Source organism: Trichoderma gamsii, assembly GCF_001481775.2.
Source record: "Trichoderma gamsii strain T6085 chromosome Unknown Scaffold_4.2, whole genome shotgun sequence".
NCBI classification, from domain to species: Eukaryota; Fungi; Ascomycota; class Sordariomycetes; order Hypocreales; family Hypocreaceae; genus Trichoderma; species Trichoderma gamsii.
The window spans coordinates 856,198-870,592 of record NW_020171341.1 but is presented as its reverse complement, the minus strand read 5'-3'; the positions used below and the strand labels follow the sequence as shown (position 1 = coordinate 870,592).

General features: G+C 50.5%; 6 protein-coding genes across 6 annotated transcripts; 4 read left to right on the top strand and 2 right to left on the bottom strand.

Moving 5' to 3' along the window:
• Window positions 1–2,377: 2,377 nt before the first annotated feature.
• Window positions 2,378–3,384, top strand: TGAM01_v201726 (hypothetical protein; the record flags this gene model as incomplete). The annotated part of the gene is made up of 2 exons (XM_018805869.1): window positions 2,378–3,107; window positions 3,227–3,384. The coding sequence occupies 2 exons, from the start codon at window positions 2,378–2,380 to the stop codon at window positions 3,382–3,384; spliced, it is 888 nt and encodes a 295-aa protein (XP_018660823.1).
• An 882-nt stretch (window positions 3,385–4,266) lies between these two features.
• TGAM01_v201725 (hypothetical protein) lies at window positions 4,267–4,794 on the bottom strand (the record flags this gene model as incomplete). The annotated part of the gene is made up of 2 exons (XM_018805868.1): window positions 4,267–4,719; window positions 4,792–4,794. 2 exons carry the CDS (start codon window positions 4,792–4,794, stop codon window positions 4,267–4,269), a joined length of 456 nt encoding a protein of 151 aa, XP_018660822.1.
• A 688-nt stretch (window positions 4,795–5,482) lies between these two features.
• On the top strand, window positions 5,483–7,444 carry TGAM01_v201724 (hypothetical protein; the record flags this gene model as incomplete). Its single annotated transcript, XM_018805867.1, has 1 exon — window positions 5,483–7,444. One exon carries the CDS (start codon window positions 5,483–5,485, stop codon window positions 7,442–7,444), a length of 1,962 nt encoding a protein of 653 aa, XP_018660821.1.
• A 358-nt stretch (window positions 7,445–7,802) lies between these two features.
• Window positions 7,803–8,821, top strand: TGAM01_v201723 (hypothetical protein; the record flags this gene model as incomplete). The annotated part of the gene is made up of 5 exons (XM_024548830.1): window positions 7,803–8,035; window positions 8,139–8,248; window positions 8,344–8,523; window positions 8,622–8,683; window positions 8,744–8,821. Coding segments are annotated over 5 exons (663 nt in total), but the record flags the coding sequence as incomplete, so codon positions are not given.
• A 217-nt stretch (window positions 8,822–9,038) lies between these two features.
• Window positions 9,039–11,411, bottom strand: TGAM01_v201722 (hypothetical protein; the record flags this gene model as incomplete). The annotated part of the gene is made up of 5 exons (XM_024548829.1): window positions 9,039–9,805; window positions 9,858–10,232; window positions 10,299–10,484; window positions 10,557–10,625; window positions 10,712–11,411. 5 exons carry the CDS (start codon window positions 11,409–11,411, stop codon window positions 9,039–9,041), a joined length of 2,097 nt encoding a protein of 698 aa, XP_024406440.1.
• Window positions 11,412–12,181: 770 nt separating this feature from the next.
• TGAM01_v201721 (hypothetical protein) lies at window positions 12,182–14,291 on the top strand (the record flags this gene model as incomplete). The annotated part of the gene is made up of 3 exons (XM_024548828.1): window positions 12,182–12,571; window positions 12,627–13,156; window positions 13,541–14,291. 3 exons carry the CDS (start codon window positions 12,182–12,184, stop codon window positions 14,289–14,291), a joined length of 1,671 nt encoding a protein of 556 aa, XP_024406439.1.
• Window positions 14,292–14,395: the final 104 nt, after the last annotated feature.

Here is a 14,395-nt window from a genome sequence, read left to right as displayed (position 1 = left end):
CGCTGAGGTGGCGCCGGCTGGGGATCGTATCGGTCAGAAGCTTGTATTACCTGCCTGTAGTAGAGACCGAGTATGAAGTCTGTTTGCGCAATAGATAACGGGAGATTTGGGCGCCTAGCAAGGGCTCCAACGTAGCGCGGCCTATTGTTAGATGAATTCAAGGCACTAGGCATGGTGTGTTTCAATCTGCATCGCCGCCAGGTCGGCGATATGCCTAGATGAAAGCACTGGTAAATAGTCACAAAGCCGATTGATTAGCTACTCGGCTAGCCCGCGTACGGGATTGCTGCCAGGCACCTACTTGCATGTAGTGCGTCGAGTACTGCGGTGACTCCGCGATCCGTGGTCTGGGTTTATGTACAAGTATCTCGTCGATATCAAACGGATGAAAGCCCTAGTCGTCTCTAAACATGGGAAGAGCCGGGGTGATATCGCCTTGTTTCGTTTTATTTAGTCTTAATTGACAATAACAGGTAATCCGTATTTTGTATATATCTGGATCAGGTTCGAATGCTGTCCTTGCATCGTTTGACAAGTTGGCCCGAGACGGCAAGGGCTTCCCGGCTTAGGGAGATTCAATTCATGGTGTTGGCTGGCGCTGGAAGAATGCATGCTCATGCAGGAAGACGAGGCGGATATGAGTGCTTGTCTGGGCCTAACCTTGGCTATAAGTGAGTGCGTCAGTATGAAGTGTTTTTGCTGCAAGACGAGCCACTAGCCGCCAATAGTTGTACATGCTAGGCCACCGGACCAGCAGTACCGGATGAGAGCCGGCCAATGGACTGCAGTAGCAACCGGCCCGTCCAGATGCGGGTGTGATCTTTGTCTGTAGGTATGCCAGGCATTTGCCTGTATGTGTTGGGCCTATCTTTGGTGTATTTGCAGCAAACTAGTGTGCCAATTTTGTGTGTCGCCAGCATTGGTTAAGGGGCTTGCATGCTCCGTATGGTGCGATCCGAACATTTGTACGACGACAATTTCCCGTAGATTGATTTCAGTATCCAATATAGGCTTCCAAGCCTCATCTTGTTTGCACATAGAGGCACCCACCTGTATCCCGAACTGAAGGCCTCGATCTTACTTGTGCCCAGTAGAGTAAAGAGCAGGCAGATACCCAGAGAGGCAACAAACAAATAGCGCTGGGTTCCTGGCAGCTCGATTGAATCTGATTCGGTCTATCCTCCTGGTCACCGGGCTCTCGTGTTAGTTGCAGAATCGGATCTGCTGCCGCCCGCTGGCTGTTCGTCAGCCGTTGGACTCATTGTTGTTTGTTTGATGGGTAGGCAGATAGCCGTTGTGCAAATTGGGCTAATCCTCCCAGCTCCCTGGAAGGGAATATATCCAGAGCAGATTCCTCCGTACCTGCCTCATCGTCTCTTCGGCCTCTGCCTCTCACCGACTTGGCGGCAGAATTTAGTTCTATCTGTTTTTATTCTAGACACATAAAAACCATCTAGCTTCCATTCCATCAGCAGCATCACCACCTCGGCAGCCTCCATCATTCATTACTCGATTACTCGGAGCACCGGACCACTACTTGGTTCCCCGCGCCGCTGCATACGTCTGTGTGTCTCCATGCGGCCAGTGGTGTGTCTTGTTGGCGCTACACCGACAGGGGTCTGATTACCTGGAACACGAAGTGCCGTACTCATTGGCCTCTCTCGTTCACTCTCGTACCAGCGGCTGATCTCCGTTTGCTCGTTTGAAAAGCACTAGGATTTCTTCCTTCTCTTTTTTCCCAACCCTTGTCTCGGCATCTAGCGCAGCTGAAGGGAAAAAGGGAGAGAAAGATTGAACGAGGCTTACCAGAACCAGGACGCTTCATTTCCACACCAGCCTCTTCCTCCTCCTGTGAGGCGTGCGCTTTTCCGTCTGCATCGGGCAAAGCCTCCCCAAAACAGCACTCTTGATGCTCGGCAGCGCTTTGATTTCGTCTGGTTAGCGCATTCATCGCTCGTTCGCTTTGCATTCTAGTCAGAGGCCCGCTCTTCGTTTCCTCGTCCCCACACCCCCCGTGTCCCCGGAACTTGAAATCTGGGCTGGTCGTTGAGCCGGTTCGTTGATTTGATCTGCCAAGGTTCACTGGGTGGCCTTTCTTCCATCCTTTTTTCCCTTTGACATCCATCCATCTGCGCATCCATAGCCAGTCTCTAACCGGGACTGTTGAATCCACTTTACAGCATCGAAACGTTCGTTAACACGCCGGCACCGCCTTTTTTTTACTTTTTTTTTTCCTTTTACGCGCTCTTCTTAACCACGGATGAATTGAACCGTGTGATACGCTCCTTTGTCGAGATTCGCCAACCCCCTTTGGTGCTGCTGCACCCATCCCGCATTCCTCGCATCGCTTTACGACGGCGAATTTTCCAACTGAAACATGTCGGCTCCTGCGGATTCTACCATGAGCGGTGGCAGCGCTGCTCCTGGTAACGACTCGGGCCTCGATCAACCTACAGATGCTGTACTGATGAAGAATATCCCTCAGACGCCTGAGGCAGGCGACAAACCCAGCGATGAGGCGACTACCGACGCGGCCAAAGACACTCCTGCTGTCGCGACGACATCGGCCGACCCCGTATCGACCGACGATGGCGAAACAACTGCTCCAACTTCATCGTCAAAAGGCAAGGAAGTAGCCAGCGCTCCTGAGCCGATAACCACGCCCAAAGGAGATGTCACGCAGCAAGACACTCCTAAGCAGGACGCCCCTAAAGACGAGTCTTCCATAGAAGAGAAGCCCAAGGAAGAAAAGTCAAAGGAGGACAAGCAGGGAGAGTCAGCTATGGCTATCGGTCCGGCAGAAGAAGAGATTAAAGCTACTGGTTCTGGCGGGGCCGACGGTCCAGTTTGCAACATTACTCTGTTGCTAGCATCTGGGGGCCGACATCCTTATAAGATTGATGCCAAGTACCTCAGCAGGAGGCATGTCGCCATGCCGGATAAGGACGAGAGCGGCAACCCTGATCCATTCAGCATCAGCATCTACACGTTGAAGGAACTAATTCTGCGGGAATGGAGATCTGACTGGGAGGCCAAGCCTGCCAGCCCCAGCAGCATAAGGCTGATTCATTTTGGCAAACTATTAGATGATAAGGAGCAGCTAAAGAGTAAGCATAACCCGCATTCCATTCCTTTTCCTCTATCTGTTTTCAGCTCGTTTTCTTCAGAGGCTCTCTCTTGCATTTGATTTGTTGATTATTTGTTCCAACACTCACACTGCATATAGAGTATCATTTTCTCCCCGATAGCCCCAATGTGGTCCACATGAGCATCCGGCCCCAGGATCTTGATGAGGAGGAACCTAAGAGTGGGAGCAAGAGCCTCCCGTCTGGCGCCACACATGGGGATGGCGCGAGGGAGGGACGTTGCTGCATTATTTTATAAAGCGATAATAGCGTGTGGTGCGAACACCACGTACCATCTCGTCCCTCTGAGCCATTTCTTGATTAGCCTTCGACGGCAATGCATATGATCGATCGGACGACTGCAAGATATGTTTGCATAGACCTTGGTCGCCGAGACGGGTGGTCTGGCTTGAGTGGTTTCTGAATGGCATTCTGGCTTGCTTGAAAGCATTCGCTGGTTCAGATGCAGCTGCGTGTAAGAAAGGCTCGCTGTATCACTTTGACATCACTTTGACATTAATATTCCGTTTCTACAAATTGTTTTTGGAGGAGCGGATTGTTCTATTTGGTTTTTCTTGAAAGTATTTGCCCCCTTTTGTGCGTTTTGTGTTTACTCATTTTCATTTTCGTTTAGCCACTCAGGGAAGCAGCGCGATGGGAATTCAAGAAGCGGAAGAATCTGGGAAAATCGGGGATCATTACCGGCGTATGTTAACATTATTGATTCATGTACAATTGTGGCCTCTGTTTCGGTTCTTTTACACTCCTTATACTTTTCATAATTTCAGAAGGACCCCGTCTCCAGAATGGAGATGGCTGTTGCTATTACAGGATAGAAATGCAGAACATATTACACTACTATTACTACCTTTGACGCCATACTGGCGAAGTCATCGATGTCATCAGTGCTGCGCAGATAGTGATGATGAAGATCTTGTTCTTGGTTTTGTATTTCTTTGTTCTTTGCTGGACTGTTCATATACCTATCTCCTGCAAAATCATCGGGTTGCAGAATCTTGATGTAGTCTCGAAAATCACAATGTCCGTCTCCTTACTAAGAACGGACGTACACACAATGCTCGAGTGACTTGATTTCCTTTTCTATTGCCGTCTCCTATATCGCTATCCACGCCCTCCCCATTTAGTTGATCTTCAGCTTCTTCTCCATCTCATCGTGGATTCCAGGCAGCGCTCTCGACTCTTCTCCGGTGAAGACATCCTCCCATGTAATCATATCCTCTCGCCCTCTCAAAATATCCTCGTGAACGCTAGGAAGACCGCCGCCTAGGGCCATAGGCCGCCACTCGCCCTCGCGAACAATCTTGAGCTCCATGCCCCGGCGGATGGGCTCGGCGATGCCAAAGGTGCGCTTGAGGGACTCCATGCGGACGGCCTCCTGGGTGGCCTCCCAGTTCTTGAGGCGGGCCTCGAGCGGGTGCGTCGAGACGGGCTTGTTGGAGGCGGTGTCAAAGGGCGAGGCGCCGACGCCGTGGCGGAGGGTGTCGTGGATGCCGGGCGCGGAGGGGGCCGAGGAGGAGTGGGAGGCGTGGGAGAAGGTTGTGGGTGCCTGGGAGGCGGGGACGATTCGCATAGACTGAGGAGAATATTGTTAGCTGGGAAGATGGGGAGATGGGGAGTTTGGAGAGGTAGCTGGTTCTCGTCTTACCATGAAGGGCGGTTTTTGTGAGGATTAGATGCCTCGCTAGGGTGGGAGTTGGAGAGGGGAGGAAGGTGCTCGATGCAGCTGGTGCTGGAAAGAAATAGACGATCAAATCTTGTGGCGGCGATTGATACGTGCTAAAGGACGAAGAGACAAGTACAGAGATGTTGTATCAAGTGGGTTGTCGTTGAAGGTTGGTGGTGATGACGGAACGCAGAGCTGCCTCTGGCTCTCTACAGGCGCCTTACCTGAGCGACTCTCCAAGCTATAGGCTCCAAGCAGCCTCGCGTCCACTAAAAGCGCCGCTGCTTGCTGCGAAGGAGGGGTACGTACCTTTTTTCGACGTCGTGCCCCCACTTGCTGGAGTTCGGAGATGCTCCATCCAGTCCAATCCACTGCCAAATACCCTGGACCGATCGCGGAGAAAGCTGGTGTCAACATCAATTCGTTGCATGACGGCGTCGTTGAATTCGATCGACTGTTTTCATTTTTCTTTTCTTGTTCTTTTATTTTATCAAGCTGCGACTCATTTGTGTTTGTTTGGCTTTTGTCTGGTCTTATGGGTACTATCCAATTGGGCCCGTAACATATCATCTACCTTCAACTCTCACTTCAAGTCGTTGGATACATACAATCTCATCTCATGTTCAATTACATGACACAGGATTCAACTTGCACTTGAATATAGATTCGAGCCATGATCAGAAACATCCCGCCCTCGGCGCGATCGCCCATCGTTCGCATCGCCAATGGCACCTTCTACCGGCACCATCCAAATTCCCAACCATCATCTCATGCCAATCCCGCTCTCTTCAAAAATCTCCAGTTTGAGCTGCCGTCATCGTCGCCAGAGCCGCATAATTGGTGCATCGTTGGGCCTTCTTTGTCCGGCAAGACGACATTCTTGCAAGCTCTGAGAGGAAGACTGCTCTGTGAGCCTCCCACAGCGAGATCATACCCATATCTGTCATCAGATGCCGTATCTTCGAGACTGAGAACCCCCAACAAGGCGATTCAGTATGTTGGGTTTGACGCTGAGCAAGCGGGCGGAGGGTTGGGCGGCGCAGTGACAACTTCGGCATACCTCGCTGCGCGGTATGAGTCTCGTAGAGAAATTACTGATTTCTCACTAAGAGACTTCTTGCTGGGCAATACGGAGCTAAATCCCGCCAAATCTCCCGGCCAGGAGAGCCAGGATGAGGGCGGGATATCAATTGAACTGCTGAAGCGCGTTGTCAAGGACCTTAGACTGGAACATCTGCTTGATCTGCCTGTGACGTTCCTGAGTAACGGCCAAGGCAGGAGGGCAAGGATAGCTCGAGCACTTCTGACGAGGCCTGAGGTTTTGCTTCTGGACGAGCCGTTCATGGGACTCGATCCTCCGACGGTGACGGGCTTGAGCCCACTGTTAGAGTCTCTTGCCGAAAAGGCCAATCCGCGACTGGTGCTGAGTGCCAGACCGCAAGATCCTCTCCCGGAATGGATTACACATCTGGTATACCTGAGAATGGACTGCCAGATTGAATCAATGGGACCGAAGGAGGTTGTGCTGGATGGCCTGAAGAAATATATTCAAGGCGTCAAAGTCGGCGGTTTAGCAGAAGATGACAAGTTGCCTATTCATACTTTGGCTGACATTGGGCGAGTTTTATCGAAAGATTCTGCAACTCACAGTCACAACCAAGCGGAATCTTCCTCGACTTCAGCATCGTTCTATTCACAGCAACCTATAAATCCCAATGCTGAGCCTCTGGTTGAAATGGATGGTTGCCAGGTTCGCTACGGTGATAAGATTGCTCTTGGAAACTGGTCACAGAAGACGCCTCAAGGTGACAAGGCTGGCCTGATATGGACTGTTCGGCGAGGTGAACGCTGGGGCGTGTTTGGTCCCAACGGCTCTGGCAAAACAACCATTGTTTCTCTTCTGGGCTCTGACCATCCGCAAACTTACTCGCTACCTATCAAGCTCTTTGGACGAAGCCGTCTACCCGAGCCAGGCTCTGGACAGCGACCGCTCACCTTTTGGGATATTCAATCTCGTATTGGCCATTCCAGCCCGGAAGTTCACCAGCACATGCCGAGGAGCCACACCATTAGACAAGTGGTCGAGAACGCATGGGCAGAGACCTTTGGCGCAAAGCCCAAGCTGGGTGCTGAGGCAAAGGCCAAAGTCGAGGCAGCGCTTAAGTGGTTTGAGCCAGAGCTAAAGCCAAACAGCGCTGCAGGCAGCGAGGGCTTGAAATGGGCCGACGACTACATGTTTGGCGAGATCTCATTTAGTGCTCAGCGCGTGGCGCTCTTCATACGGTCTATGATCAAGGGGCCCGACATTGTCGTCCTGGACGAGTCGTTTAGCGGCATGGACGACGCTGTCCGAGACAAATGCACGCTTTTCCTCACTGATGGAGAGGCAAAGACTTATGCGGGCGAGGAGATTGTGCAGAGCCAGCAAGCCAAGGATGGCACCGTCAAGGTGGAGGGATTGTCGGACCAGCAGGCGCTTATATGCATTGCGCATATTAAGGAGGAGGTTCCGGACTGCGTGAGAGAGTGGGTTTGCTTGCCAGAGGCGAATACGGAGCAGCCGGCGAGGTTTGGGAGACTGGATGGCGCGTTGAGACAGGAGGAGAAGAGATGGAATGAGATTTGGGGATTTTGAAAAGGTGATGTTTGCTGGACTTGCGGAGGTGAAGAATATTTGTACAAATAGGGATAAAATGTAGCTGCTTATGCTTTATGCTGTGAATTATAAACTGCAATAAAGGGTTATAAGATGGCCGCATGTGTCAATCAAGAATACCAGTCTACCGAATTTTCGATTCATTATGACGAAACTGAAATTATTTGAATTTATATGAATACAGATATTGTGCGAATGCATTCTGATATATACCAAGTCTCGTGATGCTAATCACTGGGTTTGTTCATACCTTAAGATGATGCCCGCAGCGGCGTCAGGCACGTGAGCCTCTGCGCCGCTTCCCAACGTCATCCCAGCAAGCCGAACCCCCAAATTCAAGCAACACTTTCTCTTCACATTTCGCAACTCACCGATCACATTTGCATACTGGAACACAAACGGCGATATATTTCTATATGAATGCTTACGAATAATTGATTTGATAGTATACGAAAGGGAGGAAGGGCAAAAAAAAACAACACTCACCATGGCCGACGAAGAAACTCTCACGAGGAGCCACTGCCTGCCATTCATCTCCATTACAGAGCCTATCGAGGTTAGCGAGTTAAGGTATCTTTATCATTCTTTTTAACCTGCTTATCCATCTCTGTATTTGATATACAGATATAACAAGGATTCCACGCGAATTATGGTCTGACAGCCTCTGCAATAGATCGGATGGTTCCACCGACGCTTCTGCGTTTTTCCAATGGCCGTTTCCAAGCCCGCTCTTATTTGAAAATGAGAGCAGCGATGCACGAGATCACTGCGCCAACGAAAGAAGTGAGTTGACCATGGATATTGGCTTTTTTTCCTCTTTGGCAGTATTTTATCGACCTTAAGTCGGAAAACTAATCGCAAATTTAAATCACGGGTAGCCTTCCTTTCGTATCTTCGCCTGTCTATATACATGGCGATTGTGTCCGTCGCCATCACCGTTTCATTCCACATCAAGGGCACACCTAGCGATCTCGAGCGCAGGGTATCGAAGCCCCTCGGGGGAATATTCTGGGTCCTGTCTGTAGTGACTTTAGTCCTAGGCGCGGGGAACTATATAAGTGAGTTGGTGTTGATCTTGCCACCCGGGAGCGACACAAAGAATCTCTCCATAACTGCTGGGTTTCTAACTGCATCTTTTCTTGTCCGCCCTTTTTAGGAACTGTCAACATGTATGGCAAAAGAGCTGCTATTGTGCAATCTGGTTGGAAGACACAAGTAGTAAGTTTCAAGCGTATCTATTTACATATGACTGGGACTGTGTTGGCTCATGCAATGTAGATTTTGGGTTTCATTGCATTTTCTATTATCGGGACGTGCATCATACTTCTTGTTATAGACAAAGTACGCCAAAAATGATACGGACAACATGGACAAATGGTTCCTTTTTTATACCCTTGAGAATATAAAGCTCAATACAAAGCTCTTAATACGTTATACAGATGTTGATTAACTGATTCAAAACAATATGAAATACAAAAAACACATATATGACAACAACTCCGCCATGATAACATCGAATAACTCCAAATTTTCCCACAAATAGTTCGCCATACGCCATGCTCCAACCCAAAGTTTATCTACCATTGGTAGAACAGAACAGATCTCTAGCATACGAATCGTCTGCCGGAACAGACCCTGCCATTTCATCTTTACATCCTCCGATCTGTGTACGGAAGGCTTGCTTATATTTTCCTGCACTCATCGCAATGGCGGCGTCATCAGTGTCTTTGCCATCCCAGGTCAACCACGGCAAGTGGTAAAGGAGCGGCATGTCGCCTTCATGCGGGAGCGTAGCCAGCATATCTACATGTGATGCTGGATCAAAGCCGTCCGAAGCGAGCTTAGTGGAAGCTTGTTCCTGCTCAGCAGTTTTCACATTTTCGTATTCTTCCGGTACATCATGAAGATCTGTGTGGATGCCGACTATGGTGTTGGCAGTCTGACGAGTAGGGTAAAGGGTGAAATATCCTCGAAGCCGCGACAGCTGCAGCATGTATTCCAGCCACGCAGGGTGCTTTTTACCAACCTTCTTCTTAGCAAAAAGATCCGGCGTTGTGGATGAAGCATGCTGCTTCTCCAGCAGCTGTGATACGTAGCCATGAAGCTCTACCCACTTTTCGCCAAAAATGAGCATCGCTTCGCTACTGGGGGCCTGCCAAAGGAATGGCGTGCCCTCTACATCGGACTCCTCTCCCTGTAGCGCCTTTGGTGGTGTGAAAGGAGTAACATTGTCGAGATACGTCGTGGGTGCCGAGAGACTGATGCCTAAAAGTTTATTCTCCCAGTGTTGCCGGTTGGCAATGGTTGCGTATCGCCGCTGCAGGATCGAATATTTGACATCTTGCTCAAGTTAGCGTGGTAAAAATCAAGCAAAATTGGTAGAAGATCTTACAGTGAAAGAATTGGGATGTAATCTCAGTATGAGGCGATAGCACTATGACGTGAGAGTGAAATGGCTTGGCTGGCCAAAACGACTCCAAGAATCTGACAGCGCTCTCCTCTTCAGCCATCTTCTGTCGAGGAATGCGGCGGCGAAGCGACAGCAGCTTTGTTTTAGGAGCCACGCCGTGAACCTTTGGTGGCCATTCATAGCCGTTCAAGAAGTTGGTCAGGTCGTCTTCGACCACTGATGGGAGCTCGATAGTTAAATGAGGCGGAGAGACTCCAGCTAAATCCGCTCGAGCAAGAGACCTGAGTAAGCGTTTGAGGTTGCCTGTGCCATGCTGAGGGGCCTGTATAATAATATCAAAATTGACCTCATTCCAAGCTATGTCAACAAGAAGTCATTAGACTATGCGTGAGTCAAGGATAGGTGCTCAGCGAGTCGCCTTACCTGCTAAAGCAGAAGAATCAAGCTTAGATAACCATGAGAATCGCTGAGCCGTCTTCTCCGAGAGTTCGATCAACGTAGCTTCCGTGTCTCGGATCTTATCACCAATGCCGGAGAGAAAATAGCTTTCTTCAGTAGATGAAGAGTCGATGATGATTGCTTGCGGGTGCATGTAGAGGTTGATGTAATCTGACTCTCTGTTAGAACAAGACCAGCTACTCCACAAAGAATAGTGCAACGGGCCAGCTGATTAGCACTTACGCAAAGCTCGGGTTACAGAAAGGACCATTCGTGGCTCAGCTGCTGTTGTGGAATGGTCAGGGCGAGCATCTATGTGAACCAGTTACATCAGCATTTTCCCCTGTATCGTTGTTGTCTGAGTCTAGGCCTCAGAGTTGAGACAGAGTTCGTCGTACCGTGCATAACCAGGGGACATGACTTATCAATGCCGTTGATCGCCAGCAGCTCCTTGATGGAAATATCACTCCTGCTCATCAGGGCAAAATGCACATAGCTCTGACGCTCTGTGGCCATTTGACATGCCATTGGGAGAAGCAATGCAGCGCTTTTAAGGCTAGCCGCTGAGAATAAGACATTGCGATTGTGCTGCATCCTCCCCTGCGTTTCGAGCATGATGGCTTCCAATGAAGAGCCCAAATGTGGGAGCTTCAGTGGTCCGTTATACGGCTTGGATGGATCTGCTGCAGCTTTGGTTCCACTGCCGTCAGATTTGGCTTGAGGCTTTGGCGTCTTTGGCGTTTTGGGCGTTTTGATGATAGGAGGATCCTCCTCCATCCGCGGTTCATCATATCTGGGAGGAGGCCGCGGCTTCTCATACATTGGCATTAGATTCGCCGGATCAAGAGATGAAGCGCCCGCAGCTGGACCGATGACCCTGAACAGCCCGTAGGCCGTCAAGAAGAAGGCAATGGCGTATAGAATAAGCCGAAGCACAGAGGCCACGCCTAAAGATGCTTTAGGGGCAGGTTGCCAATGCTCAGCATGCTTGGAGTGTCGAGGCAAGCCGAGATCATCATCCTTTTTGCTGGCCTTTTCTTCGTCGTCGCGCCAAAGCTGCGACAAGGACCAGCCGCCGCGGGATGCGGAAGGAGGCATGGTATTGCCTTGTGCAGCTCGAGTTTGGCTGAGCAATGGTGAGCAATATTGAGTTGAGCAATGCGGTTTAGAATGTCTCAGCGCAGCTTACAAGGTTATATAGGGGCAAGGCAGGAGGTGAGGGGGAGGTGTAAATTCGGAACCAGCGGTTACATGGCGGTATCAATTCTGGCGCCGATTGTTCGTTCTTGTTGCTGTATTGAGAGCTTTGCAGCGATACGAATGGATGAAAGGTGAGTGAATGAGACGAAGCGAAATGGGTGTTGTGGCAGCTTGTGTCTCCATAAAAGGCTAATTTGGGAGCTCTCGTCGTTCTAATACGGGAATTCGACAGCGCTGCTGATTAGATAAGAGAAATCTACAGGCAGTATCCGCCGGTCCTATTAGCCGTGGCGCATGCATGCCTGATGCGGACAGACGCAGGAATGCTGAAGACACCAAAATGATGCTCAACATACAGGGCGCTGTCTTCTGGAGCCGCCTAAACTTATGGGGCGCTCGACCGCTAAATGGGCCATTGGAAGGCGCTGTGGCTAGCCTGAGAGATCTGCAATCTGCAAGCTGGAGGGGCAGTTTTTGTTCACGGTGGGGTACGAGCAGCGCCAACTGCAAGAGGAAAAAAAAAAAAACTTTGTAAACATACATTCAACCTCATCATCCAAGTTCATATCAACTTTCATACACTGCAGCGATTGATTCATTTCTACAACTCATTAACATCACAATTAAGCTTCTCATCAATCTCATTCACCACCGCATCGACATACATCATGGGCAAATCAAAGAAATCCAGAGCCGGTCACCGCAGCGATCCCGTTGCCAAAACCGTCAAGCCTCCTTCAGATCCTGAATTGGCCGCCCTCAGAGAGAGCAAGATTCTCCCCATCATCAACAACCTCAAAAGCGCCGACCCAAAGTCTCGTTCTACGGCCGCGTCTGTCATTTCCAGCATCATCCAGGACACCAAGTGCCGCAAATTGCTGCTCCGAGAGCAGATCGTCTACACGGTTCTCACACAGACTCTGACAGACGCCGCGCTTGAGAGCCGAGCCGCTGGATGGGGGATCTTGCAGGTGCTTGCTCAGGAGGAAGAGGCCGACTTTTGCGTTCATCTCTACCGACAGGATGTGCTGACGGCCATTGAATTCGCTTCAAAACTGGTGAGTTGAGACTCAATCATACAAGTGAGAGCATACCTTAACGCAAATCAACTAGATACAAGATAAGGTTCTCTCAAAAGAGGCTCCCTTTGCAAAACTACCCAAAGCGGAAAAGGGCTTTATTTCAAGCATTGCGGCGTCTCTCGTCTCACTACTAATGGCCCTGGCTGAGGCGGAAGAAGAGATTCTGGAATCAATCTCCAATAACAACCCCATCACTAGCCTACTCTTCTCGCTCATCACATATACCTCTCAGGACGATGAAGACCCTATATCAGCCATCCGTGGAGACGCCATGGCTTGTCTTATGGTTTTAACCGAGGACAACACGAACCTAGCAAAATACATCACAAGCACACCCGGCAGCATCGCTTGCTACGAGACACTGGTATCCCTAAAGGACGAGGTCAGCGGCGATGGCGTCTTGGCCTGCACCGTCCTTCACAACATTTACGCCTCTCTTCTCGAAGTGAAGAACCTATCGCCAAAGATCGATGTGGCTGACGACGCAGATCTGATCTCAACGCTCACCAAGGCCATGGCTGGCTTTGTTCCCGGCCAGAGCGAGGCCAACGGCAGCGGCTGGTCCAGCCCATCAGAGTTTCAGCAGCTGGCCCTGGAGACAATTGCATCCATTGGCACAAGTCTTGGTGTTGAAATGGGAGGCTCCGCTCAACTGTATACTAAGAAAGAGTTTGGAAGCGGTGCGGCCGCGGCTGGGAAGGAAAGCGGCGATGAGAAGGACGATGAAGATATGGACGAGGCTGATGATGATATTGGTGACGATATCGAGGGCGAAGACGGAGATGAGGAGGAGGGCGACGATGACGATGAAATGAATGAAGATGAGATTGAAGCCGACATGGACATTGTCACTGGCGTTGATCACGACGACGACAACATTGACGACCTCCCGACCCTCAAATCTCTCATCCAAATCGCCATTCCCGAGCTCATCCGCCTCGCCAGCCTCCAACCAACCGACGACCTCTCCCTCAAGATCCAAGGCCACGCCCTCTCCGCCCTCAACAACATCGCCTGGTCTGTCTCACTTATCGACTTCTCCGAAGACTCCAACAATGATGTGCTCGGCGCCTGGACCCCCGTCGCCCGCGCCCTCTGGCAGCAAGTCGTCTCCCCCATCCTCGCCTCCGACACCGCCGACGTCGATCTCGCCACGCAAGTCACCAGCATCGCCTGGGCCGTTGCCCGCGCCCTTCATGGCGAGACGCCCCTCCAGCCCAACGAGCACCGCAAGTTTGTGTCCCTCTACCAGGCCACCAAGGGAGCGCCTGCGCTGCAGGACCCCGAGGATCCCTTCCAGGCGCTTGGCGTCAAGTGCGTCGGTGTCCTTGGTCAGCTGGCGCTGAATCCAGCGCCCGTGGACCTTAACCGCGAGATCGGAACTTTCCTAGTTACTCTTGTTGCGGGCCTTCCTGGAACTCCTACTGCGGATGCTGTTGAGGCGTTCAATCAGGTTTTTGACATTTACGGAAACGAGGAGTATGCGTATGATGCAGAAGTTTTCTGGAGGAGCGACTTCTTGAAGCATCTTGAAGGAACAATGTCGAAGGCAAAGGCGATGGCCAAGAGCGTCAATAAGAGCCAGCAACCAGAGCTGAGAGACAGGGCAGACGAAGTTGTCATGAACTTGACGAGATTCTTGTCATATAAGAAGAAGCACAAGCCGGTGCAAATGACAGTAAGAGAGAGGAGTTAAGAGAGGGGAAAATCTTTGAGAGAGTAGATGTATATTTGTATTGGATATGATCACAAAGAAGATTGCGACAAGAAATAAATAGATCGCATAATACGCCATGAGAT